The 27,943-nt window shown below is 47.4% G+C and overlaps 2 protein-coding genes across 19 annotated transcripts in view; one reads left to right on the top strand and one right to left on the bottom strand.

Annotated features, from left to right (window-relative positions):
• Positions 1 to 3,402, top strand: part of HELB (DNA helicase B) — a 206,837-nt gene extending 203,435 nt beyond the window's left edge. The window contains exon 14 of the mRNA XM_063927539.1: positions 2,981 to 3,402. Within this exon, the coding sequence (XP_063783609.1) occupies positions 2,981 to 3,070 (90 nt within the window). The 3' untranslated portion in view covers positions 3,071 to 3,402. The remainder of the gene's footprint in view (positions 1 to 2,980) is intronic.
• A 645-nt stretch (positions 3,403 to 4,047) lies between these two features.
• Positions 4,048 to 27,943, bottom strand: part of GRIP1 (glutamate receptor interacting protein 1) — an 871,453-nt gene continuing 847,557 nt past the window's right edge. For all 18 annotated transcript variants that reach the window (XM_063927530.1, XM_063927526.1, XM_063927521.1 and 15 more), the window contains one exon: positions 4,048 to 5,554. In XM_063927530.1, coding sequence (XP_063783600.1) covers positions 5,318 to 5,554 — 237 coding nt within the window. In that variant the 3' untranslated portion in view covers positions 4,048 to 5,317. The remainder of the gene's footprint in view (positions 5,555 to 27,943) is intronic.

The raw sequence follows: 27,943 nt of genomic DNA, 5'->3' as shown, positions 1-27,943 counted from the left end.
GTCAAAAATCCTCCTATGGGCGGAGGCCAACGCAAGGGCCACCTCAGCCATATTCATTCCAGGAGTGGACAAACTGGGAAGCAGATTTCCTCAGCAGGCACGAACTCCATCTGGAGGGAATGGGGCCTACATCCCCAGGTGTTTCACCAGTTAATTCACCGGTGGGGCTGTCTGCAGATAGATCTGATGGCTTCTCTTCTCAACAAGAAGCTATGCTGTTACTGTTCCAGAACGAGGGATCCGCAGGCTGTAGCAGTGGACGCGATGACAACGCCTTTGCCTTGTGTACCTGTTCCCTCCGCTAACATTAATCCCAAGGGTTCTCAAAAGACTAAGAAGGAAAAGCCTTCAGGCCATTCTAATTGACCTGGATTAGCCTCGATGGGCATGGTACTCTGGCCTCCTAACTATGGCTCTGGAGGATCCCTGGCCTCTATCGCTCTGAGAAGATCTTCTTCAACAAGGTCTGTTCGTCTATTCGGACTTACAGCAGCTACGTTTGACGGCTTGGAATTTGAGAGTGAAATTCTAGCTAGGAAAGGTCTTCCCTCCAGGGTCATTTCCACCATGGTCCCGGCCAAGAAGATGGTTACGTCGAAACATTACTATCGTATCTGGAAAAAGTATGTTTCCTGGTGTGAGGGTAGAAAGGTTTCTCCCATGGAATTTAGAATTGGTCATTTTCTACTTTTCCTGCAAGCGGGAGTGGATATGGGCCTACAGTTAGAGAGTGCCGAAATATGAATTATTATGGAGCCTATTTTCTTCCAGAAACAACTTGCCGTGTTGCCTGAAGTTCAAACTTTCCTGAAGTGAGTTCTTCATTTACAACCACCCTTTGTACTTCCCACGGCTCTGTGGGACATCAATGTGGTTCTGTCCTTTCTCCAATCGGACTGTTTTGAACCCCTTACATAGGGTGGAGTTAAAAAAATTTCACCTTGAAGACGGTGATGTTATTGGCATTGGGGGCCTTATCCTGTAAGTGCTCTTATTTGATATTTCATGAAAACAGAGTAGAACTTAGGACCTGTCCTCAGTTCTTGCCAAAAGTGGTGCTAGCCTTTCATGTGAATCAACCTATTGTGCCAGTGTTGTCTCACGCTTCTGTTGGTCCTGAGTCCTTGGATGTGGTCAGGGCCCTGAAGATTTATGTCAAAAGGACGGCTTGTCATTGGAAATCTCACTCGCTGTTTGTCCTTTATGATGCCTCCAAGGTTGGTCAGCCGACTTCTAAGCCATCTATTGCTTGCTGGCTCTGGTTGACCATTCATCAGGCATATACTTCGGCGGCTCTGCCCATGCAGACGTCTATTCAGGCCCACTCAATGAGGTCGGTGGGTTCTTCCTGGGTAGCTGCCTGGGGAGTATCGGCCCTACTGTTGTGTCGAGCTGCTACTTGGTCTGATTCGAACACGTTTGTTAAATTCTATAGGTTCGATACCTTTGCCTGACCAAACTGAAAGTCATCCTTGGCCGTTTTACAGGGGTCTCGGCACTCTCCCACCCGTTTGGGACTTCCCCATGGTACTAAAGCACAAGACCCTAGTATCCACTAGGACGTAAGAGAAAATAGGAATTTGATACCTACCGGTAATTCCTTTTCTCGTAGTCCATAGTGGATACTGGGCGTCCGCCTCAGTCCTTTGTTCCTGCTTTCCGTGTAATTATTTTGTTGGACCGGGGTTGCGGTCTCATTATGTTGTTGGGATAGCTGTGCTATCTTGGTTAGGTTGGTGTTGCTATCCTCTGTTCTGGTTAGCGCCCTCCTTTCGTTCATGGTTGTGTGTTGGCTTATTGCCTCACTGCTGTTGTATTATTGTTCTCTCATATTATATCGGTCTCCTCTGGCACAGTTTTCCTAGACTGAATCTGGTAGGAGGGACAGAGGGGAGGAGCCAACACACACACACACACACACACACATACACATTAAAGGTTTTTAAAGTGCCAGGCTCCAGTGGACCTGATCTATACCCCATGGTACTAAAGTACAAGACCCCAGTATCCACTACGGACCAGGAGAAGAGGAATTACCGGTAGGTATCAAATTCCTGTTTTTCCTACATTATAATTAACTCTTCAGATGGATACGGCCATTTCTGAGAGAGAGACTGGTGATATAATTTGTATCAAAGTGGTTGTTAGCCATAACCACACTGTGTGAGGCTGTGATTTGGCTAACACATTCCCTACTTCTAGTTGGAATTTGGGAGCCTCCTGCACATTCCAGGAGTGTAGCCAAGTATGCGTATAATACAACACAACACACTCTTTATGCAAGGAAGTATAAGGATTGAAAACCGTAAATATTCCCAGTATTCATGTACAGATAGTTTGAATTTGCTCATGTTTTATTAAAGAAAAGCTGCTCATGCATATTAGGAGTTTCTTTTCAACAAAGCAACATATTTGCTTGTTGGAACAGAAATATGGTAATTGCGAACAAATGGTAGATAGGTGTTGTGTGGGAACAAATAACCAACTAACAGTAGATGAAAATGGTTGTTCAGACAGGTGGGTTTAATCAAACTTTTTTTTGTTTTAAACAGAGATTTGGTTGGATAAAAAAAAAAATCTTAGTGTATAGCCAGTTTAGGAATGAATGCCTGTGTTCCAGAGCTATTTCACCCACTTGGGGCCTTGTTCTCAATTTTCCCACTGATGGTAGGCTGTCCTAGCCAATACGATGCTTCTAAGGTATCGGACACTAAGTTGCATGTTCCTATACTATATATCCAGATAAAATATTGTGACTGCTGCTTAGCAAAATGTCACCCTATGTTTGAACAACCTAATTGCTACCAGGTACCCAACCACAATTGTAACAGACTCTCAGAAATGCCTTTCTAATGAGCAACTTATAAATTACTTTGCATAAACTGTTCTGTAACCAATGAAATGTATCGTAAGATAAACTGATTTGTCCTATAACATAATATCCCATCTCCTCATTATTATGTGATATTTTCTTTTGTAGGATATTCAAGAAGTCTCTCCCTCAGATCAGACTAAACTTCAAAACCTGAGTATCCACAGCCCTTGCCAGAAGGAGCTCTTCAAGCCTTGAGTATCAATGGGCCTAGGTAGTGAAACATGCCAGCTAGTATCAAGGCCTGGGACTGTGTGCCTTTCTAGAGTGTCTCCATAGCTGAACTTTCTTTTATGTCAGTGGATGGAATATAAATGGGAATACCTGCACTGCTATAGACATTTCTCGAAATTATGATTATTAATGGCATTTTGTAGGACGAGAACAAATTAAAGATTTTCCAATATAGAAAATAATGAATGCTGTTGGGAATAGTAGATCTGTGGCTGTTGACCACACCTCAATGATGTTGTGGGGTGAGGTCAAAAACCAAAGAACTTAACAAGATTAAAAAAAACTTTTTTTATTCATGATGTAGCTGTACTTACTGGAATGTATACACTGGAGTATAAACTTGCCTCAGCATGGCACCAGTATAGACACACCTGCTACGGGGTTGTGTGATAATTGCTGAAACTATCCATGGGGGCTGTTTTGGTCTATCTCCTGTTTCTATGTACACATCATTGTACTAATGCTGTAAGTCTACACTTTGTATTGGCTGCAATTAGTGATTTCCCTTTCAGGCTAGTTAAGTATCGCACTATGAAAGAACACAGATATATTATGCAATGATCTTAAAGGGTTAACTGATCTGTGACCTGTAAGCGTATCCATTGGCACTGTGACTCCAGATGCTTATCTAGTTTGTGTATGTCCGATGTCTGGTAATAACGACTACAGGCCGTGGACACCAGCATCTCTCCATTCCCAGAAACACTGTGGGAGAAGTATTACTATGGACAGATGATCTGGGAGCTGGAGGTTTACAGGAACCTACACACTACCTACTGGCTGTTAAATGTTCTATGCGCACTCATGTAACCTGTAGTCACAACCAGTGAATAATGTAAGCAAGCTCCTGTAGTTGGGAAGCTTACCATGTGGGTCTACTAAGTTGAGGTTAATGCTAGAATAGCTTGTTAATTACAGTTGTTTTGTATTACTAGAGAACCTTCTTCTTTAAAGCATTGTTTATTCAGTTTTCTTGTACAGTAGGCTTGTTCCATACAAAGTTTCAACAGTTTTTGAGTTCTCAAAACCATACATAAGACAGTAAATGTCATGCTATTAAAGTAGTAAATTTTGTACAAAAATACTTTACAGTTTAATACTTGTTTGTTACAAACAAAAATACATATTTAAATGACTTATGATAGATGCATTTTCCCCCTCCCATTTCTGTATATTGTTCACTTCATATTTTGACTGGCAGTGTTTTAAAAACAGTATGTTTGCACAGGTAAGAGTAACATATCCATTAAACAATACCAATAAGACTGCAGGGTGACTTATCACAGACACACAAGATGGAGGCTGCCTGGACCCGTGCCTGCTCAGCAGATGCCATTGCTAAGAATCGCAAACACAGCTGCTGTTGAGTATTCAATCAAAATAGGAATCTCTTTATTGCTTCCGGGGCTAGACAATTGGCAAGGCTCTGTAACACATGTACACGTCTAAAACAACTATGACACATGGCAGAACAACTGCTTCTTATTTATACTATACAAATACCAGAGCTTGGATCATTTAATAAAATGTTCTTGCACAGTTTCATATGGCCTAAGAAATCTGAAAATATATAGCAGTGGTCTTCAGGCTCTAGGAAATTCTGTTAATCTAAAACCCATGCTATTTCAGCCCTATTTAATGTCATTTAAATACCAGTCCAAAACATGGCTGTAAACTAATGAAGGCTTAACTCCAAGAATCTGGTTTAAAAAAAAGTTAATTAGGGACTAAACCACATCGTACAAGGGGCATGTGTAGCAGGAGCCAGGTAAAAGGTGATTGAATGTATTAATGGCATGGGAAAGAGGAGATAAACAATGAGCTAAAATGTGTGTAAAAATGCTGCTCAAAGTTTCAGGAGCTATAAATTGTACGCACAGACCTATTCCTAGTGAGGGTCTTTGCGTTTATGGACACTGCCTGGAAAATAAGCCACTTTAATGCCATTGCACTTCACAATACCCCCATATTTGTTTAAAGACAAGCTTGGAATGGCACGTATATTTAGTGATGTAACAATATCTACTGTAAAATGATTTGTTGGCTCATGTTGGAGGCCTATGATCAGTTTAGCTAGTGTGTCAGCTCCCCTGTGCTTAACAGTAAAGCCACATTTTGACATCTGTGTCTTAAACGTCACAGGTCAGTTGTATGACAGGGATTTAGCACCAGTTTCTTTTGCTACGAAGTCACTAAACTAAAATGTTTTTGCTATAAAGTATTTGTTGAGTCTCGCATATCCATAGCTGTTAGATGTCCCCCAGCTGGGTGAGAGAAGGGGTCATTGTGATCAATCCATTCTTCTACTGCCACATTAGGTACATCTGATGCCTCCTTCTGAGAAGCAATGGGATTCCTGCTAATGACCAAATCTAGTTTGTTCCCCGATTCTGCTATTAACGGGACGACCAAGCAGCAGTCAAAGTCTCGGGTGCGGATGTGATTTACCTGAAGTGATAAAAACAAAAGGCAAAACTTGTAAGAATTCTCACCTACATTATGTAGTAATCTAACAGTCACACTGTAATAATTGACTAACAGAACAGCATTTAAAGTGAACCTTCACATTTGTGTTCTATGTGATCAATCAGGTACACACTATATTATCACTCCCCCTACATTAAATCAAGAATAAAAAAAATTCTAATCTGGAAATTTGTGGGCAACATGTGGGAGTCTGCAATCACGGGGGAGGGGTACCTGAGTCTGCCATCAAGGGGAGGGGGAGACTGAAACATCCCAGAATCTGCAGTCGCGCTGGGATGTGGGGGGCGGATTTGGTGGTGCATGCTACATGCCCCCAACTCTGCAATCGTGGGGGTGTTGCGGGCAACAAGCTGGAGTCTGCAATCGGGGGGGGGGGGAGGATTATTGGCGATTGGACATCATGCCCGAGAACGCAATTCGCAAGGGGGGTGAGGGAGAGAATCATGCCCGGTCCACAATCGTGGGGGGTGCAGGCATCATGCCCAAGTCCGCAATTCGCGCAGTGGGGAGGGGGGGGTATCATGCCCGTTTTCACAATCATGGGGGGATGCAGGCATCATGGCCAAGTCTGCAATTCGTGAGGAGGCAGGTGTAGGCATCATGCCTGAGCCTGCAATTCGTGGAGGGGTGTGGGCATCATGCCCGAGTGTCCGGAATTCGTGGGGGTGGGGGGGGGGGTTGCATGGGCTTCCAGGGGCAAATACAGGATTTGTGTGGAAGGGTTTCCGTGGGATATACATATAATATACATCATGTATATAGTAGTCATTGTGCGGGCATCATTACCGAGTCCACAATTGCGGGGGAGAAGGGGTGCTGGCATCATGCCCGAGTCCGCAATTTGCAGGGCAGGGTTGCGGGTATCACGCGGGGGTTGCAGGCAGGGCCGGTGCTAGGGTGTTCAGCGCCCTCCTGCAAACTATACATTTTGCGCCCTCCTACAAATACAGATGTGGCCACTCTCATCCTACCAGCAAGCAGCCACATTGCGCTGATGACTAGCCACGGCAAGCTGCGTCCCATTCGCAGGAGTGTACACACCATGCGATTCTAATGATCGCGCGTGCATGCACACCCACAGGCACGCTTATTGTGGAAAACAAGTTGCATTTGCCTCAATTAGCCTTTAAGCTGAGGCGGGACACATCTGTATGTCTGCTTCACATGTCCCTTTACTATGTTTCATAGGGGTCTATTCATGATGCAGTGTAAACAGTGGACAAGTGAGCCAGTGGAGAAGTTGCCTATGGCAACCAATCAGTGTTGAGGTAACATTTATAAAGTGTATTCTATAAAATTATATAAGCTTCATGAATAGACCCACAGAAATGTGAAAAGAAAGAGAGGGTGATCGGGAGAGGGTTAGAGTCGGTGGGTGACAGGAAAGTCAGTAGGTGAGAGGGTGACAGGAGAGAGAGCGGACGGGAAAAGGGCAGAGAGTGAAGCTAGGGACAGGCAGTGACCAGTGAGTGGAGGAAGGTGACAACAAGCAGAGGGTAAAAACAGAGGGTGACATGGAGAGGGTGAGAGTCACTAGGTGATATGGAGAGAGTGGGAGTCACTGGGTAACAAGCGAGAGAGGTGATGGGTAAATGGTGAGAATCAGCTGCCAACAGGAAGATTGTAACAGAAGAGAGGTGACGGGGTGAGGGTAATACCCCTTTTACACCGCCAGCATATAACACGGGTTATTGCACATGAAGGTGCATAACCCGTGTTGCTGGCTGGTCTAAAAGGTTAAATTGGAATAATCCAGGTCGAGTGACCCGGTATTCCAACTCGTGTGGTTTGCAGGGTTGAACACGTGTTCAACCCGGCAAACTGTGCAGTGTAAACGGGAGCCGGGTTGCATCGCCCGGCTTCCCGTTTACAGTGAATGCGCGACCCCCACCGAGTCACTGGCAACGTCACCAACCCGGCAATATGCTGGGTTGGTGAGTGCAGTGGGAAAGGGGGCTGATGCAGGGTGCAGCCGGGTAGCACCAGTGTCAGGCTCCCGGCTGCGAGCCGCGCTGTTGGTCTAAAAGCGGTATAAGAGTCCGTGAGTGATAGGGAGAGGGTGTCAGGAGAGAGGTGACGGGCGGGGAGAGGCAGTGGGAAAGTGCATTCATTAATAAATAAAAACACATTAATATGCCACTCCCCCACACAAATTTTTAATATACCCCCCTGCCCCTGCACACATTGAAATATACTGTCCCCCCCCCTCCCCTGCACACATTAATATATCGTCCCCCCTCCCCTGCACACATTAATATACCACCACCACCCACCCACCAACAACCCCCTGGGAGAATTATATGGGATCCTTTATAATCTAACCACATGTAACACTGGATGGTGATCCCCCGATTGCCTCAGAGTGCACAGTGCTATAAATTATCTACGGTACAGGAAACCATTCACCAATTACTTTATTGTTAAACAAGTATTGCAAATATCTTGATATAAATTACAAACTGTATACTGTAACTATTGTTCTTCCTTATGTGATAGGACTTTTTTGGAAGGCCAACAATTCATTTTTACAATCATTACTGTATGTCTATTGTATACATGTTTTTTTAGGTTTTTTTCCTTCTAGATTTAATAAAAACAGATTTAAAAAAAAAATATATATATTCTATTATTTTTTTTATGCTCTGGGTTCCTTTAGTTGCAGTGCACCTTTAGTTAATAAATGTATTAATTATAGATATCAAATTATTCATCTTTATTAAAAGGTTTAAAAAAAATTTTTTTTTAAAAAAGGAACCCAAAGCACAATATTTTGTCTTTAGGTGTTTTTTTTTTTCTTTCTTTTGTGTAAAATCAAGAAGAAAATGTGTAGAAGAAAATGTGTAACTAAAGAGACTTATCCACTTTTCACTATTGTGGTTTCATTATTCTCCCGCTACAACATAAGTGCTGCTGCTATTTCTGTATTTGAGATGCTTTGTAATGTAGTACAGTGAAACTGACATTCTCCTTGCCCTCTATGCCCCATTGGCTGCAGGGGAACTCTGTTTTGTCTAACAAAGGGCCAGATGTATGAAAGTGCGCTGTGGTTTCCGCTGACCACAGCGCACCTTAAGCCTGCAATTAGCACATCCTCCTAATGTATGAACGGCGTGTTAACGCCGTATAGCCTGGTCGCCGCGCGCCCCCGCCACTTACCGCTACCCCGCTGTAGTGAACGGGAGACGAAGAGCAGAGGCAATGTATGATTGCCTCTGCTGCCCCTTTTCGTCTCCTGAAGCCGACTGTCCGGAACGCCTCCCCCAGGCAGGCGATGTGGTCAGAATGTGCAGTGGCTTTGTTTTTTTTTTGTTTTTTTAAATAAACTTTATTTAACGTGGACATTCTTCTGCTGGTCCACACAGCTCTACTGCGCATGCGTCGGGTGCCTCCGGCGGTGAACACAGGAAGAAGGGAGAAGGGCGCATGCGCACAGATTGCGGCGCCGAGCCGATGTGGAAGGTGCGCTACCGCAGGACAGGTAGGATAACGCACTCACACATCGGCGGGGGCCATCTTCATACATTGTGGCGGCGGCAGCGGGCGTATCACCACGATAATGTGGTGATATGCACCTGGACACATAACGTCCGTTAGGACGTTTTTAATACATTACCCCCAAAGTCCCAAAAGATAGGCCAGGAGTACAGAATGGGAATAGGGAACAGAGGGGGTAATGTATTAAAAACGTCCTAACGGACGTTATGTGTCCAGGTGCATATCACCACATTATCGTGGTGATACGCCCGCTGCCGCCGCCACAATGTATGAAGATGGCCACCGCCGATGTGTGAGTGCGTTATCCTACCTGTCCTGCGGTAGCGCACCTTCCACATCGGCTCGGCGCCGCAATCTGTGCGCATGCGCCCTTCTTCCTGTGTTCACCGCCGGAGGCCCCCGACGCATGCGCAGTAGAGCTGTGTGGACCAGCAGAAGAATGTCCACGTTAATTAAAGTTTATTTAAAAAAAAAAAAAAAAACCACTGCACATTCTGACCACATCGCCTGCCTGGGGGAGGCGTTCCGGACAGTCGGCTTCAGGAGACGAAAAGGGGCAGCAGAGGCAATCATACATTGCCTCTGCTCTTCGTCTCCCGTTCACTACAGCGGGGTAGCGGTAAGTGGCGGGGGCGCGCGGCGACCAGGCTATACGGCGTTAACACGCCGTTCATACATTAGGAGGATGTGCTAATTGCAGGCTTAAGGTGCGCTGTGGTCAGCGGAAACCACAGCGCACTTTCATACATCTGGCCCAGAAATACAAGAACAACAGTGAAGAACAAGAACCCAAAAAGAGGCCAATTCAATTATTTTGGGCATCTAAACGGGACTTTTTAGACGCCCAAACAATTGTCACAATTAAATTGTGTTTGGGCGCCCATGCATATTGCGTCTAAACAGACAGGGTTTAGCCTTCTAAAACGGCCAAACTCACTGCTTTGGACATCCAAACTCCTGTTTGGATGCCCAAAGTGCAGAGTTTCTACACCTTTTTTTTTCTTCTCGCACCTCAGGAGGCTGTGAGGAAAAATGTGGCTGCTTGATGCCCAATTGGCAGAACATTTGAATTGCCCTCTCTAGTGGTAGCTGCGCCAAAAATATTTTATTCAGCCCGAAAGAATGGTAGGAGGGTGTCCACACTCCCAATTGAGAGTGAAAAAAGGATTTAATGCAAGTAAAAAAACAAAACTTTTTTCTTTTCTTGGCTGCCATTACAACAAGGTTTCCTTTCTCCTTCTCCAGCCAGTGTCTCTTCTATTCTCTAGCAATATGCAGGTCAGGTAGAGGATGTTGGGGACTCCAAAAGGACCATGGGGTATAGACGGGATCCGCAGGAGACATGGGCACACTATGAGACTTTGAATGGGTGTGAACTGGCTCCTCCCTCTATGCCCCTCCTCCAGACCTCAGTTAGATTCTGTGCCCAGAGAGACTGGACACACACTAGGGGAGCTCTCCTGAGTTTCTCTGAAAAGACTTTGTTAGGTTTATTATTTTCAGGGAGACCTGCTGGCTACAGGCTCCCTGCTTTGTGGGAGTGAGGGGAGTGAAGCAGACCTACTTCTTCCGAGTTCAAAGGCGTTGCTTCTTAGGCTACCGGACACCATTAGCTCCAGAGGGTTCGATCACTTGGTGCGCCTAGCTGCTTGTTCCCGGAGCCGCGCCTTCAACCCCCTCACAGAGAAGACTTCAGTGACGGCAGAAGACTGCAGCACAGAGGTACCGCGCAGCGTGCCATGCTCCCACACACATTTATGGCGGCACTTGCAGGGCGCAGGGGGGGCGCCCTGGGCAGCATGATTTCTGAAGTTTTTACAATAAAATTGGCAAAAGTATATATGTTGGAAGTGCCTAGGCACTAGATATAGTCCCCGCCAGTGTAAATATTTTAAATTTGAGTGGGACTACAGCGTGCCAGTGAGGGGGCGTGGCTTAGCCCTCACAGCTTACCAGCGCCACTTTTTCTTCACAGGAAGCAGAGACGCTGGCCCGGACCTCCACACTCCTGCACAAGTAACTGGGGGCAAAACGGGGGGGGGGGGGGGGGGGCGCACAGTGATTTGGTGCGATTACCCATTGATAATAACAGCGCAAACAGGTCTGAGGCAGTGTGTATTTGCTCTCAGTACCGGGATAGGCGCTAGGGTGTGAGCTGGTAAACTCCCTCTGTGTGTCTCTAACAGGCTTTCCGTGGGTCTGTCCCCTATAGCCAGCGTGTTGGTGCGTGTCGGTACGTGCGTGTCGACATGTCTGAGGCTGAGTGCTCCTCCCTGGAGGTTGTTGTTGTGGGCGCTGGGAGTGACTCTGTCGGCACCGCCGACTGCTGATTGGGTGGATATGTTGAGTACATTGAATGCAAATGTGGCGTTATTGACTAAAAGGCTGGATAAATCTGATTCTCAGACACAAACGTGTTGAAAATCCATGGAGGACGCCTTGTCCAGACCCCTCAGGGTCACAAAAGCGTTCATTTACCCAGATGGCGGATACTGATACCGACACAGACTCTGATTCCAGTGTCAACTATAGTGAGGCCAGTTTAAATACGAAACCGGTTAAGAGTATTCAGTACATGATTGTGGCAATTAAAGACGTTCTACATATTTCAGAAGTACCTACTGTTTCCTGATACAAGGGTTTGTTTGTTTGTTTGTATAAGGGAAAAAAGCCTGAGGTGACGTTTCCCCCCTCTCATGAGCTGATCACTCTTTGTGAAAAAGCTTGGGAATCTCCTGACAAAAGGTGGAAGATTCCCAAGAGAATTCTAATGGCATATCCTAAAGGACCCTGTGGATCGTAAGCAGGAAACTACCTTAAAATCCATTTATGTCACTACGGGTGCGCTGCTCAGACCTGCCGTGGCATAGGCATGGGTGAGTAGGGCTATTGGTAAGTGGGCAGATAATTTGGCATCTGACATGGATACCCTGGATAGGGATAGCATTCATTTGACTCTCGGTTAAATCAGGGACGCTGCAGCTTACCTAAAGGATGCGGCGAGGGATATTGGCCTCTTGGGATCAAGAGCCAATGCCATGGCACTCTCGGCCAGTAGAGCGCTGTGCATTCATCAATGGAATGCTGATACAGACTCTAAGAAAGCTATGGAAGCTCTCCCATATAAAGGTGGTGTCTTGTTTGGTGACGGCCTCGCTGATCTGGTGTCTACAGCTACAGCGGGTAAGTCATAATTTCTTCCTTATGTTCCTGCACAACAGAAAAAGATGCCGCATTATCATATGCAGTCCTTTCGGCCTAATAAATACAAAAAAGGAAGAGGGTCATCCTTCCTTGCCTCTAAAGGTAGAGGAAGGGGAAAAAGGTTGCCTGCTCTGCCAAGTTCCCAGGAGCAGAAGTCCTCATTGGCTTTTGCCAAGTCCACCGCATGACGCTGGGGCTCCTCTACGGGAGTCCGTACCGGTGGGGGCGCGTCTCCGTCTCTTCAGTCAGGTCTGGAGTTTCAAGACGTGTCCCCCCACCGATTTTTCAAATAAGCCTTGCCAGTTTCTCTCCCAGAAAGGGAAGTACTGCGCGCTGCGATACAAAAGCTGTGTCAACAGCATGTCATTGTCACGGTACCCCCGTCTCAACGGGGAGAAGGGTTTTATTCGAGCCTATTTCTCGTACCAAAGCCGGATGGCTCGGTCAGACCGATCCTGAACCTAAAATCTCTCAATCTATATTTGAAAGTTTCAAGTTCAAGATGGAATCTCTTCGAGCAGTGACCTCCAGTCTGGAAGGGGGGGATTTTATGGCATCAGTCGACATCAAAGATGCCTACTTACATGTCCCGATATATCCTCCACATCAAGCTTTCCAGAGGTTTGCTGTTCAGGATTGTCATTACCAATTTCAGACGTTGCCGTTTGGTCTTTCCACGGCCCCGAGGGTCCTCACCAAAGTAATGGCGGAAATGATGGACCTCCTGTGCAAGCAGGGTGTCACAATTATCCCGTACTTGGACGATCTCCTGATAAAAGCGAGATCAAAGGAGCAGTTGCTAAGAAACGTGGCACTCTCCCTGACAGTTCTGCAACAACATGGTTGGATTCTAAATTTGCCAAAGTCACAGTTGACGCCGACGACTCTGCTGTCTTTCTCGGACATGATCCTGGACACGGAACTACAGAGAGTGTTTCTCCCAGGGGAAAAAGCTCTGGAAATCCAAAACATGGTCAAGGAAAAACTGAAACCGGCAAGAGTGTGGATTCATCAATGCACTCGGGTGTTGGGGAAGATGGTTGCAGCCTACGAAGCCATTCCATTTGGCAGGTTTCATGCCCGGGTGTTTCAGTGGGACCGGGTCTCACCTGCACATGCACCGGAAAATAAGCCTATCTTCCAGGACCAGAATATCTCTCCTGTGGTGGCTTCAAAGTTCTCACCTCCTAGAGGGACGCAAGTTCGGGATCCAGGATTGGGTCCTGGTGACCGCGGATGCAAGTCTCCGAGGCTGGGAAGCAGTCACACAGGGAAAAAATTTCCAGGGAAAAAGGTCAAGCCAGAAAGCTTGTCTGCACATAAACATTCTGGAATTAAGAACCATCTACAACGGCCTTCTACAAGCGGAACACTTTCTTCGAGGTCTATCTGTCCTGATTCAGTCGGACAACGTAACAGCAGTGGCGTACATAAACCGCCAGGGCGGAACAAAGAGCAGAGCGGCAATGGCGGAGGCCACAAAAGTTCTCCGCTGGGCGGAAAAACATGTAAGCGCTCTGTCAGCGGTCTTCCTTCCGGGCGTGGACAACTGGGAAGCAGATTTCCTCAGCAGACACGATCTCCATCCAGGAGAGTGGGGTCTTCATCAAGAGGTTTTTGCAGAAGTGACAAGTCGTTGGGGAATTCCTCAAATAGACATGATGGCGTCTCGCCTCAACAAGAAGCTTCAGAGATATTGTTCCAGGTCGAGGGACCCTCAAGCCAGTGCAGTGGACGCCCTGGTAACTCCGTGGGTGTTTCAGTCGGTATATGTGTTCCCTCCACTTCCACTCATTCCAAAAGTGATAAGGATCATAAGAAGAACAAGGGTTCAGGCGATACTCATTGTTCCAGATTGGCCACGGAGGGCTTGGCATCCGGATCTTCAGGAATTGCTCATAGAAGATCCCTGACCTCTTCTTCTCAGAGAGAATCTGTTACTGCAGGGGCCGTGCGTCTTCCAGGACTTACCGCGGTTGCGTTTGACGGCGTGGAGGTTGAACGCCAAATCCTAGCTCGAAAGGGTATTCCCGGGGAAGTCATCCCCACTCTGCTTAAGGCTAGAAAGGAGGTCACGGCGAAGCATTATCACCGTATTTGGAGAAAGTATGTGTCTTGGTGTGAATCCAAGAAGGCTCCTACGGAGGAGTTTCAGCGGGGTCGTTTCCTCCATTTTTTGCAGGCAGGTGTGGATGCAGGCCTAAAATTAGGTTCCATTAAAGTGCATATTTCGGCTTTATCTATTTTCTTTCAAAAAGAATTGGCCTCCCTTCCAGAGGTTCAGACTTTCGTGAAGGGAGTACTGAACATCCATCCTCCGTTTGTGCCACCCGTGGCACCATGGGACCTTGACGTGGTGTTGCAATTTCATATGTCACACTGGTTTGAACCTTTGCGAAAGGTTGAGTTGAAATTTCTCACTTGGAAAGTGGTCATGCTTTTGGCCTTTGCGTCCGCAAGACAGGTGTCGGAATTGGCGGCTTTGTCTCACAAGAGCCCCTATTTGATTTTCCATATGGATAGAGCGGAATTGAACTCGTCAACAATTTCTACCGCAGGTGGTTTCTTCATTTCACATAAACCAACCTATTGTGGTAGGGTTTGGCTGACACCTATAATAAGGTTATGTGTGCTTTGTTTATGGCATTTTTAAGTTAACTCTTTGTAGATTACCTACATAATTTTACTGAGATCACATCTCACAAGTGGCGCTGTACTCCCCCCTCTTTGCACAACCTATTGTGGTGCCTGTGGCTACGGAAGCCTTGGCTGATTCAAAATCTCTCGATGTAGTCAGAGCTTTAAAAATCTATGTCGCCAGAAAGGCTCAAATTAGGAAATCAGAGGCTCTGTTTGTCCTATATGCTCCCAACAAAATTGGGGCTCCTGCTTCCAAGCAGACTATTGCCCGCTGGATCTGTAATACGATTCGGTATGCTCATTCTACGGCTGGATTGCCGTTGCCGAAGTCCGTGAAAGCCCATTCTACCAGGAAGGTGGGCTCATCTTGGGCGGCTGCCCGAGGAGTCTCGGCACTTCAGCTTTGCCGAGCAGCTACGTGGTCGGGTTCAAACACTTTGCTAAGTTCTACAAGTTTGATACCCTGGCTGATGAGGACCTCATGTTTGCTCAATCGGTGCTGCAGAGTCGTCCGCACTCTCCCGCCCGGTCTGGAGCTTTGGTATAAACCCCATGGTCCTTTTTGAGTCCCCAGCATCCTCTAGGACGTAAGAGAAAAGGATTTACCGGTAGGTATTAAAATCCTATTTTCTCTTACGTCCTAGAGGATGCTGGGGACTCCAAAAGGACCATGGGGAATAGACGGGCTCCGCAGGAGACAGGGCACTTTAAGAAAGAATTTGGATACTGGTGTGCTCTGGCTCCTCCCTCTATGTCCCTCCTCCAGACCTCAGTTTGAATCTGTGCCCGGACGAGCTGGGTGCTACTTAGTGAGCTCTCCTGAACTTGCTAAAAAGAAAATATTTTGTTAGCTTTTTTTATTTTCAGAGAGATCTGCTGGCAACAGACTCTCTGCTACGTGGGACTGAGGGGAGAGAAGCAGCCCTACTCACTGAAGATAGGTCCTGCTTCTTAGGCTACTGGAAACCATTAGCTCCAGAGGGATCGTACACAGGATTGCACCCTTGGTCGTCAGATCCCGCAGCCGCGCCGCCGTCCCCCTCGCAGAGCCGGAAGACAGAAGCCGGTGACAGAAGCAAGAAGACTTCGAAATCGGCGGCAGAAGACTCCAGTCTTCATATGAGGTAGCGCACAGCACTGCAGCTGTGCGCCATTGCTCCCACACTAAACCCACATACTCCAGTCACTGTAGGGTGCAGGGCGCAGGGGGGGGGGGGCGCCCTGGGCAGCAATTAGAGACCTCTTGGCAAAAGTGGGCATATATACAGTTGGGCACTGTATATATGCATGGGCCCCTGCCATATTTTTACACAAAAACGCGGGACAGAAGCCCGCCGCTGAGGGGGCGGGGCTTCTTCCTCAGCACTCACCAGCGCCATTTTCTCTCCACAGCTCCGCTGAGAGGAAGCTCCCCAGGCTCTCCCCTGCAGAATCACGGTAGAAGAGGGTAAAAAGAGAGGGGGGGGGGGGGCACATAAATTTGGCGCAAAAACAGTATATACAGCAGCTACTGGGTTAACACTAAGTTACTGTGTGATTCCTGGGACATATAGCGCTGGGGTGTGTGCTGGCATACTCTCTCTGTCTCTCCAAAGGGCCTTGTGGGGCAACTGTCTTCAAATAGAGCATCCCCTGTGTGTGTGGTGTGTCGGTACGTTTGTGTCGGCATGTTTGACGAGGAAGGCTATGTGGAAACAGCGGGAACAAATGAATGTGGGGTCGCCGCCGACGGCGCCGACACCCGATTGGATGGATATGTGGAAGGTTTTAAATGATAATGTTACTTCCTTGCATAAAAGGTTGGATAAAGCTGAAGCCTTGGGACAGACGGGGTCTCAGCCCATGCCTGATCCTATGTCGCAGAGGCCGTCAGGGTCTCAGAAGCGCCCACTATCCCAAATTGTTGATACAGATATCGACACGGATTCTGACTCCAGTGTCGATGGCGATGATGCAAAGTTACAGCCTAAAATGGCTAAAGCCATCCGTTACATGATTATAGCAATGAAAGATGTGTTGCACATCACAGGGGAAACCCCAGTCCCTGACAAGAGGGTTTATATGTATGGGGAAAAAAGGCAAGAGGTGTCCTTTCCCCCTTCACATGAGTTAAATGAGTTATGTGAAAAGGCTTGGGAATCTCCAGATAGGAAACTGCAGATTTCCAAACAGATGCTTATGGCGTATCCTTTCCCGCCAACGGACAGGTTACGCTGGGAATCCTCTCCTAGGGTGGACAAAGCTCTCACACGCTTATCCAAGAGGGTAGCCCTGCCGTCACAGGATACGGCCACCCTGAAAGATGCTGCGGATAGAAAGCAGGAGGGTATCCTGAAGTCCATTTATACACATTCAGGTACCTTACTAAGGCCGGCGATTGCGTCGGACTGGATGTGTAGTGCTGTAGCAGCGTGGACAGATACCTTATCTGAGGAACTTGATACCTTGGACAAGGATACTATATTACTAACCCTGTGGCATATAAAAGACGCTGTCCTATATATGAGCGATGCTCAAAGAGACATTAGCCTACTGGGCTCTAGAAAAAAATGCAATGTCGATTTCTGCCAGAAGGGTCCTGTGGACTCGGCAATGGACAGGTGATGCCGACTCAAAAAGGCACATGGAGGTTTTACCTTACAAGGGTGAGGAATTGTTTGGGGACGGTCTCTCGGACCTGGTCTCCACAGCTACGGCTGGAAAGTCAAATTTTTTGCCATATGTTCCCTCACAACCTAAGAAAGCACCGTATTACCAAATGCAGTCCTTTCGATCACACAGAGGCAAGAAAGTCCGAGGTGCGTCCTTTCTTGCCAGAGGCAGGGGTAGAGGAAAGAAGCTGCACAATACAGCTAGTTCCCAGGAACAGAAGTCCTCCCTGGCTTCCACTAAATCCACCGCATGACGCTGGGGCTCCACAGGCGGAGCTAGGCCCGGTGGGGGCGCGTCTCCGAAATTTCAGCCACAAGTGGGTTCACTCCCAGGTGGATCCCTGGGCTATAGAGATTGTGTCTCAGGGATACAAGCTGGAATTCGAAGAGATGCCCCCTCACCGTTACCTCAAATCGGCCCTGTCAGCTTCCCCCTTAGAGAGGGAGATAGTGTTAGCTGCAATTCACAAATTGTATCTTCAGCAGGTGGTGGTAAAGGTTCCCCTCCTTCAACAGGGAAGGGGTTACTATTCGACCTTGTTTGTGGTACCAAAACCGGACGGTTCGGTCAGACCCATATTGAATTTAAAATCCCTGAACATATACCTGAAAAGGTTCAAGTTCAAGATGGAATCGCTCAGAGCGGTCATCGCAAGCCTGGAGGATGGGGATTTTATGGTGTCTCTGGACATAAAGGATGCTTACCTTCATGTCCCCATTTATCCACCTCATCAGGCGTACCTCAGATTTGTGGTACAGGATTGTCATTACCAATTCCAGACGTTGCCGTTTGGTCTCTCCACGGCACCGAGAATATTTACCAAGGTAATGGCGGAAATGATGGTGCTCCTGCGACGGCAAGGAGTCACAATTATCCCATACTTGGACGATCTCCTCATAAAGGCGAGGTCCAGAGAGCAGTTGCTGATCAGCGTGGCACGCTCTCGGGAAGTGTTACAATAGCACGGCTGGATTCTGAATATTCCAAAGTCGCAGTTGATTCCTACGACTTGTCTGCCCTTCCTGGGCATGATTCTGGACACAGGCCAGAAGAGGGTTTATCTCCCGATGGAGAAGGCTCAGGAGCTCATGACACTGGTTAGAGACCTATTAAAACCAAAACAGGTGTCGGTGCATCACTGCACTCGAGTCCTGGGAAAGATGGTGGCATCATAGGAGGCCATTCCCTTCGGAAGGTTCCATGCGAGGACTTTTCAATGGGATCTGTTGGACAAGTTGTCTGGATCACATCTACAAATGCATCGGCTGATCACCCTATCCCCAAGGGCCAGGGTGTCTCTCCTGTGGTGGTTGCAGAGTGCTCACCTTCTCGAGGGCTGCAGATTCGGCATTCAGGATTGGGTCCTGGTGACCACGGACGCAAGCCTCCGAGGGTGGGGAGCAGTCACACAGGGAAGAAATTTCCAAGGTCTGTGGTCAAGTCAGGAGACTTGCCTTCACATCAACATCCTGGAACTAAGGGCAATATACAACGCCCTACGTCAAGCGGAGACCCTGCTTAGCGACCGACCGGTGCTGATTCAGTCAGACAACATCACCGCAGTGGCTCATGTAAACCGCCAAGGCGGCACAAGGAGCAGGGTGGCGATGGCGGAAGCCGCCAGAATTCTTCGCTGGGCGGAGGAACACGTAAGCGCACTGTCAGCAGTGTTCATTCCGGGAGTGGACAACTGGGAAGCAGACTTCCTCAGCAGGCACGACCTCCACCCGGGAGAGTGGGGACTTCATCAAGAAGTCTTCACGCAGATTGCAAGTCGGTGGGAACTGCCACAAGTAGACATGATGGCATCCCGCCTCAACAAAAAGCTACAGAGGTATTGCGCCAGGTCAAGAGACCCTCAGGCGATAGCTGTAGACGCACTAGTGACACCGTGGGTGTTCCAGTCGGTCTATGTATTTCCTCCTCTTCCTCTCATACCCAAGGTGCTGAGACTCATAAGAAGAAGAGGAGTGAGAACAATACTCATTGTTCCGGATTGGCCAAGAAGGACTTGGTATCCAGAGCTGCAAGAAATGATCACAGAGGACCCATGGCCTCTGCCTCTAAGACAGGATTTGTTGCAACAGGGGCCCTGTCTGTTCCAAGACTTACCGCGGCTGCGTTTGACGGCATGGCGGTTGAACGCCGGATCCTAGCAGAAAAAAGCATTCCGGATGAGGTTATTCCTACGCTGATAAAGGCTAGGAAGGACGTGACGGCTAAACATTATCACCGTATATGGCGAAAATATGTTGCTTGGTGTGAGGCCAGGAATGCCCCTACGGAGGAATTCCAGCTGGGCCGTTTCCTTCACTTCCTACAGTCGGGAGTGACTTTGGGCCTAAAATTGGGTTACATTAAGGTCCAGATTTTGGCCCTATCCATTTTCTTTCAAAAAGAACTGGCATTTCTTCCTGAAGTTCAGACGTTTGTAAAGGGAGTGCTGCATATTCAGCCCCCTTTTGTGCCTCCAGTGGCACCTTGGGATCTTAACGTGGTGTTGAGTTTCCTGAAGTCACACTGGTTTGAGCCACTTAAAACCGTGGAGTTAAAATTTCTCACGTGGAAGGTGGTCATGCTATTAGCTTTGGCTTCAGCTAGGCGTGTGTCAGAATTAGCGGCTTTGTCACATAAAAGCCCTTATCTGGTTTTCCATATGGACATGGCAGAATTGTGGACCCGTCCGCAATTTCTGCCAAAAGTGGTGTCATCTTTTCATATGAACCAACCTATTGTGGTGCCTGTGGCTACTCGTGACTTGGAGGATTCCGAGTAACTGGATGTGGTCAGGGCTTTGAAGGTTTATGTAGCCAGAACGGCTAGAGTCAGGAAAACTGAGTCACTGTTTATCCTGTATGCACCCAACAAGCTGGGTGCTCCTGCTTCAAAGCAAACTATTGCTCGCTGGATCTGTAACACGATTCAGCAGGCTCATTCTGCGGCTGGATTGCCGCTGCCAAAATCAGTAAAAGCCCATTCCACAAGGAAGGTGGGCTCTTCTTGGGCGGCTACCCGAGGGGTCTCGGCATTACAGCTTTGCCGAGCAGCTACTTGGTCGGGTTTAAACACGTTTGCAAAGTTCTACAAGTTTGATACCCTGGCTGAGGAGGACCTTGTGTTTGCTCATTCGGTGCTGCAGAGTCATCCGCACTCTCCCGCCCTTTTGGGAGCTTTGGTATAATCCCCATGGTCCTTACGGAGTCCCCAGCATCCACTAGGACGTTAGAGAAAATAGGATTTTACTTACCGGTAAATCTATTTCTCGTAGTCCGTAGTGGATGCTGGGCGCCCGTCCCAAGTGCGGACTTTTTCTGCAATGCTTGTATATAGTTATTGCTTACATAAGGGTTATGTTATAGTTGCATCAGGGTTGATCTGATGCTCTATTGTTGTTCATACTGTTAACTGGGTAAGTTTATCACAAGTTATACGGTGTGATTGGTGTTGCTGGTATGAGTCTTGCCCTGGATTCCAAAATCCTTTCCTTGTACTGTCAGCTCTTCTGGGCACAGTTTCTTTAACTGAGGTCTGGAGGAGGGACATAGAGGGAGGAGCCAGAGCACACCAGTATCCAAATTCTTTCTTAAAGTGCCCTGTCTCCTGCGGAGCCCGTCTATTCCCCATGGTCCTTACGGAGTCCCCAGCATCCACTACGGACTACGAGAAATAGATTTACCGGTAAGTAAAATCCTATTTTCTCCTAGTCCGTAGAGGATGCTGGGCGCCCGTCCCTGTGCGGACTGTTTTTGCAGTAGCGTTGACAGTTATTGCTTCTGTTACACAGAGGTTGTGTATCGGTTATGTTCAGCTTGTTGCTGTTTTTGGTTCATGCTGTTAACTGGTATTGCTTAAAAGCCATGTCGTGTGTTGTGGTGTGAGCTGGTATGTATCTCATCCTTGGTTAACAAAAATCCTTTTCCTCGAAATGTCCGTCTACCTGGGCACAGTTCCTATAACTGAGGTCTGGAGGAGGGGCATAGAGGGAGGAGCCAGTTCACACCCATTCAAAGTCTTACAGTGTGCCCATGTCTCCTGCGGATACCGTCTATACTAGAGATGAGCGGATTCGGTTTTACTCGGTTCTCAAAACCGAATCTTATTGGCTCACGGATGTCACGTGTTTTGGATAGCCAATAAGATTCGGTTTTGAGAACCGAGTAAAACCGAATCCGCTCATCACTAGTCTATACCCCATGGTCCTTTTGGAGTCCCCAGCATCCTCTACGGACTAGGAGAAAAGGATTTACCGGTAGGTATTAAAATCCTATTTTTTTTGTATCTGTAGTTTAGAGGTCTACTTGCTCTTTAGGTTCCTGCAACACACCAACTGTGGAGTCAAGATGACGAGTGGCCTGGTCACCCCGGGGAACACTGATCTGCTAACTCTGAGATTGGTTCTGGTTGGGAAAATACAACAAGAGCTTTCCATGACGTGGACACCAGTGATCTGTGCAGGCATGTGCATCATATTATAAGAAAGCACTAGGTATGGAAAACCAGACCGGGGACAAAATCTAAAGAGGTTAATAGCATTTCCAGTTCCAAAACGAAAGTGCTTGGAATTGAATTTTGTTAGATCATCATCTATATGTAGAATACTCCAACCATAACCAAACAAAAGCCACCCACACAAGGTAAACCCTAAGGCAGTGTTCTCCAACCCGTAGCTCGCCGTAGTATTTTCGGTAGCTCACAGAGCGCACGGGCTTGGGCAGTCACTGGAACTCCTCCCTTCATTTTTAATATGGTGCCGGCCGTCAGCCAATCAGAGCTCGTGGACCGGCAGTAGTGGCACCTGATTGGCTGCCGGACCGCGAGTTTTGATTGGCTCACTTACCGACACCATATTTTAAATACCCACCGCTGCAGACTGTCACCCTCACCACAGCCGCTCTCCAGACTTCACAGGAGAGGCGCGCGCTGCACTCTCCTCCCCTTCCATCCCTCATACAGGAGGAGCAGCACCGGTGGCAGTAGTAGAAGCCAGCAAGGGTTAACACTGTGTGGGGCACTGTATCTGGCACTGGTGGGGGCATTGTATCTGGCACTGCTGGGAGGGCATTATTTGTGTATCTGGCACTGCTGGGAGGCATTATTTGTGTATCTGGCACTGCTGGGAGGCATTATTTGTGTATCTGGCACTGCTGGGGGGCATTATTTGTGTATCTGGCACTACGCGGGGGGGCATTACTTGTAGTTGTGAGGCCACACCCACTTGTGAGGCCACACCCACTTTCACACAAACGAAGTAGCTCACACCCCAATTAAAGTTGGAAACCACTGCCCTAAGGTAAGTGAGTGCTTTGTATTGTGCATTCTCCATTCTGGTATAGTTATAGTGAGTGTGCACTACAGTAGTCTTGGGGGAAGTGGAACAGGAGTTAAACCGAATCCGCTCATCACTAAACAGAACCTGTGCTGCATGTGACAAACCTTCCGCTACTGATTCTGAAAGAGATGTATCAAAACCATATAAAGATGACAAGGGAAGAAACTGCCCATAACAAACAATTTAAGACATTTTACAAAATGTCTATGAGTAGCTTCTCCACATGTCCACTTTAGAATATTTAACAGACCCCCCCCCCCCCCCCCCCCCCCTCAGTTATTAAACCAAGGGAAAAGAATCCACTTCTTGAAAGTGACAAGGTCTTACAGTTTGGATAAAAGAATCCTTTATTACAAAGGCTGATCGCTATGCTAGGCAAGGAATAAGGCTTAAGATCCCAAATGAGTATGGAATATGGCTGTTCCCAGTCAGAATGGGGTTATGTGTGGATTCTAGAAGACTCAGAAATTAAGGAAACTGCTACAATGTTTAAACTTCACAATGGCAAAATGTCTCCCAAACACACACACACTGTATGCAAGTCTGTGATTGCTGTGGCACACCCAGAACAGTAACCTAGTCTTCCCAGTACATCAGGCACAGTAGCAATGGATGTATTCCTTAAAGAACAGGCAGAGGTGGTAAGAAAGTGTGAAAATGGAATTTGGTCGCTGAGATAGATACAGTTATATCTAGCATGTGTGCCATAAATAGAATTTTTTTTTTTCAGATTTCTTTAGGAACCACGTGTATGGTATTGCCCTGGCCTTCAGTGGTCAGACCCCTCAGATTATGGAGAGTGACCATCCATATGAATATACAAGAGAAGACAGGTAGTATGTACAGAAGTGCAGAAATTGGGCAAATAGGAACAGAATTCCTGTGTGAAGGATCACTGTACACAGACTTTACAGCAAGGTCTATGACAGCAGCAATGACCAATAAATCCCTTTAGCGAAGGAACTTGGAAGCAAAACCTCAGGTAGAAAAGCAGCTTAGTTACTGTGAAAGGGGCTCTTCTATCTGGAGACAGATTACTCTCTGATATAAAAGTCTTAAGTGGGAGATCAAACTATTTGTTACTGCAGAGGTGTAAATATTATTATTTTTTTGATCAATAGTTTTTATTAAGAAGCTACATTATAATCCAGAAAGAAAATACAACTGACAACCTGTTCCTTCTACCTTTAGCTATCACATTCAAGATTAAAGACAATAGGCCAAATCCAAAGACATCAGTTATTGGCAAAAAAAAGAAAAAAGTTTTGTTTTTTAAAGATATTCTTAGAAATGGGTACTGGAAAGAGTTCATCAATATTTAAAAAGATATGTCTTTGTACAATTCTAGACTTCATCTATACTTTATAGCTAGGTACACACTATGTAACTGGTGTCACAGTGTTTATCAGACTGGTGTGCACCGAAACACACTGAGCTAGAAATTGTACTTTCCTATGTACACTTGAACTGGATCATGTGTGCAGCTCTATATAGGCTAATGCTCCTTCATATATAATATACAATTATCAGCCCGATAATTAAATATGTTAAAAATAATTAAAATAAGATTTTACTTACCGATAAATCTATTTCTCGTAGTCCGTAGTGGATGCTGGGGACTCCGTCAGGACCATGGGGATTAGCGGCTCCGCAGGAGACAGGGCACAAAACTAAAGCTTTAGGATCAGGTGGTGTGTACTGGCTCCTCCCCCTATGACCCTCCTCCAAGCCTCAGTTAGGATACTGTGCCCGGACGAGCGTACACAATAAGGAAGGATATTGAATCCCGGGTAAGACTCATACCAGCCACACCAATCACACCGCATAACTTGTGATCTGAACCCAGTTAACAGTATGACAAACGTAGGAGCCTCTGAACAGACGGCTCACAACAATAACAACCCGATTTTTTTTTTTTGTAACAACAACTATGTACAAGTATTGCAGACAATCCGCACTTGGGATGGGCGCCCAGCATCCACTACGGACTATGAGAAATAGATTTATCGGTAAGTAAAATCTTATTTTCTCTGACGTCCTAAGTGGATGCTGGGGACTCCGTCAGGACCATGGGGATTATACCAAAGCTCCCAAACGGGCGGGAGAGTGCGGATGACTCTGCAGCACCGAGTGAGAGAACTCCAGGTCCTCCTCAGCCAGGGTGTGCCCCTGACCAAGTAGCAGCTCGGCAAAGTTGTAAAGCCGAGACCCCTCGGGCAGTCGCCCAAGATGAGCCCACCTTCCTTGTGGAATGGGCATTTATATATTTTGGCTGTGGCAGTCCTGCCACAGAATGTGCAAGCTGAATTATACTACACATTCAACTAGCAATCGTCTGCTTAGAAGCAAGAGCACCCAGTTTTTTGGGTGCATACAGGATAACAGCAAGTCAGTTTTCCTGACTCCAGCCGTCCTGGAAATCTATATTTTCAGGGCCCTGACAACATCTAGCAACTTGGAGTCCTCCAAGTCTCTAGTAGCCGCAGGTACCACAATAAGCTGGTTCAGATGAAACGCTGACACCAACTTAGGGAGAAACTGGGGACGAGTCCGCAGCTCTGCCCTGTCCGAATGGACAATCAGATATGGGCTTTTGTGAGACAAAGCCGCCAATTCTGACACTCGCCTGGCCGAGGCCAGGGCCAACATCATGGTCACTTTCCATGTGAGATATTTCAAATCCACAGATTTGAGTGGTTTAAACCAACGTGATTTGAGGAATCCCAGGACTACGTTGAGATCCCACAGTGCCACAGGAGGCACAAAAGGGGGTTGTATATGCAGTACTCCCTTGTCAAATTTCTGGACTTCAGGAACTGAAGCCAATTCTTTCTGGAAGAAAATCGACAGGGCCGAAATTTGAACCTTAATGGACCCCAATTTGAGGCCCATAGACACTGCTGTTTGCAGGAAATGCAGGAATCGACCGAGTTGAAATTTCTTCGTGGGGCCTTCCTGGCCTCACACCACGCAACATATTTTCGCCACATGTGGTGATAATGTTGTGCGGTCACCTCCTTCCTGGCTTTGACCAGGGTAGGAATGACCTCTTCCGGAATGCCTTTTTCCCTTAGGATCCGGCGTTCAACCGCCATGCCGTCAAACGCAGCCGCGGTAAGTCTTGGAACAGACATGGTACTTGCTGAAACAAGTCCCTTCTTATCGGCAGAGGCCCTGAGTCCTCTGTGAGCATCTCTTGAAGTTCCGGGTACCAAGTCCTTCTTGGCCCATCCGGAGCCACGAGTATAGTTCTTACTCCTCTACGTCTTATAATTCTCAGTACCTTTGGTATGAGAAGCAGAGGAGGGAACACAAACACCGACTGGTACACCCCTGGTGTTACCAGAACGTCCACAGCTATTGCCTGAGGGTCTCTTGTCCTGGCGCAATACCTGTCCAGTTTTTTGTTCAGGCGGGACGCCATCATGTCCACCTTTGGTCTTTCCCAACGGTGCACAATCATGTGGAAAAAACTTCTCGATGAAGTCCCCACTCTCCCGGGTGGAGGTCGTGCTGAGGAAGTCTGCTTCCCAGTTGTCCACTCCCGGAATGAAAACTGCTGACAGTGCTATCACATGATTTTCCGCCCAGCGAAGAATCCTTGCAGTTTCTGCCATTGTCCTCCTGCTTCTTGTGCCGCCCTGTCTGTTTACGTGGGCGACTGCCGTGATGTTGTCCCACTGGATCAATACCGGCTGACCTTGAAGCAGAGGTCTTGCTAAGCTTAGAGCATTGTAAATTGCTCTTTGCTCCAGTATATTTATGCAGAGAGAAGTCCCCAGACTTGATCACACTCCCTGGAAATTTTTTCCCTGTGTGACTGCTCCCCAGCCTTTCAAGCTGGAATCCGTGGTCACCAGGACCCAGTCCTGAATGCATAACTGTGGCCCTTTAGTAGATGAGCACTCTGCAGCCACCACAGAAGAGACACCCTTGTCCTTGGAGACAGGGTTATCCGCTGATGCATCTGAAGATGCGATCCGGACCATTTGTCCAGCAGATCCCACTGAAAAGTTCTTGCGTGAAATCTGCCGAATGGAATCGCTTCGTAAGAAGCCACCATTTTTCCCAGGACCCTTGTGCAATGATGCACTGACACTTTTCCTGGTTTTTGGAGGTTCCTGACTAGCTCGGATAACTCCCTGGCTTTCTCCTACGGGAGAAACACCTTTTTCTGGACTGTGTCCAGAATCATCCCTAGGGACAGCAGACGTGTCGTCGGAGACAGCTGCGATTTTGGAATATTTAGAATCCACCCGTGCTGTCGTAGAACTACTTGAGATAGTGCTACTCAGACCCCCAACTGTTCTCTGGACCTTGCCCTTATCAGGAGATCGTCCAAGTAAGGGATAATTAAGACGCCTTTTCTTTGAAGAAGAATCATCATTTCGGCCATTACCTTGGTAAAGACCCGGGGTGCCGTGGACAATCCAAACGGCAGCGTCTGAAACTGATAGTGACAGTTTTGTACCACGAACCTGAGGTACCCTTTGTGAGAAGGGCAAATTTGGACATGGAGGTAAGCATCCTTGATGTCCAGGGACACCATATAGTCCCCTTCTTCCTGGTTCGCTATCACTGCTCTGAGTGACTCCATTTAGAATAGGTCTCACCGAGCCGTCTGGCTTCAGTACCACAATATAGTGTGGAATAATACCCCTTTACTTGTTGTAGGAGGGGTACTTTGATTATCACCTGCTGGGAATACAGCTTGTGAATTGTTTCCAATACTGCCTCCCTGTCGGAGGTAGACGTTGGTAAAGCAAACTTCAGGAACTTGCGAGGGGGAGACGTCTCGAATTTCCAATCTGTACCCCTGGGATACTACTTGTAGGATCCAGGGGTCCACTTGCGAGTGAGCCCACTGCGTGCTGAAACTCTTGAGACGACCCCCCACCGCACCTGTTTGTACGGCCCCAGCGTCATGCTGAGGACTTGGCAGAAGCGGTGGAAGGCTTCTGTTCCTGGGAATGGGCTGCCTGCTGCAGTCTTCTTCCCTTACCTCTATCCCTGGGCAGATATTATGGGGA

Source organism: Pseudophryne corroboree, chromosome 6, assembly GCF_028390025.1.
Source record: "Pseudophryne corroboree isolate aPseCor3 chromosome 6, aPseCor3.hap2, whole genome shotgun sequence".
Classification (NCBI taxonomy): Eukaryota; Metazoa; Chordata; class Amphibia; order Anura; family Myobatrachidae; genus Pseudophryne; species Pseudophryne corroboree.
Note: the sequence above shows the minus strand (reverse complement) of the source record. Positions and strands in the feature narration are given on the sequence as shown.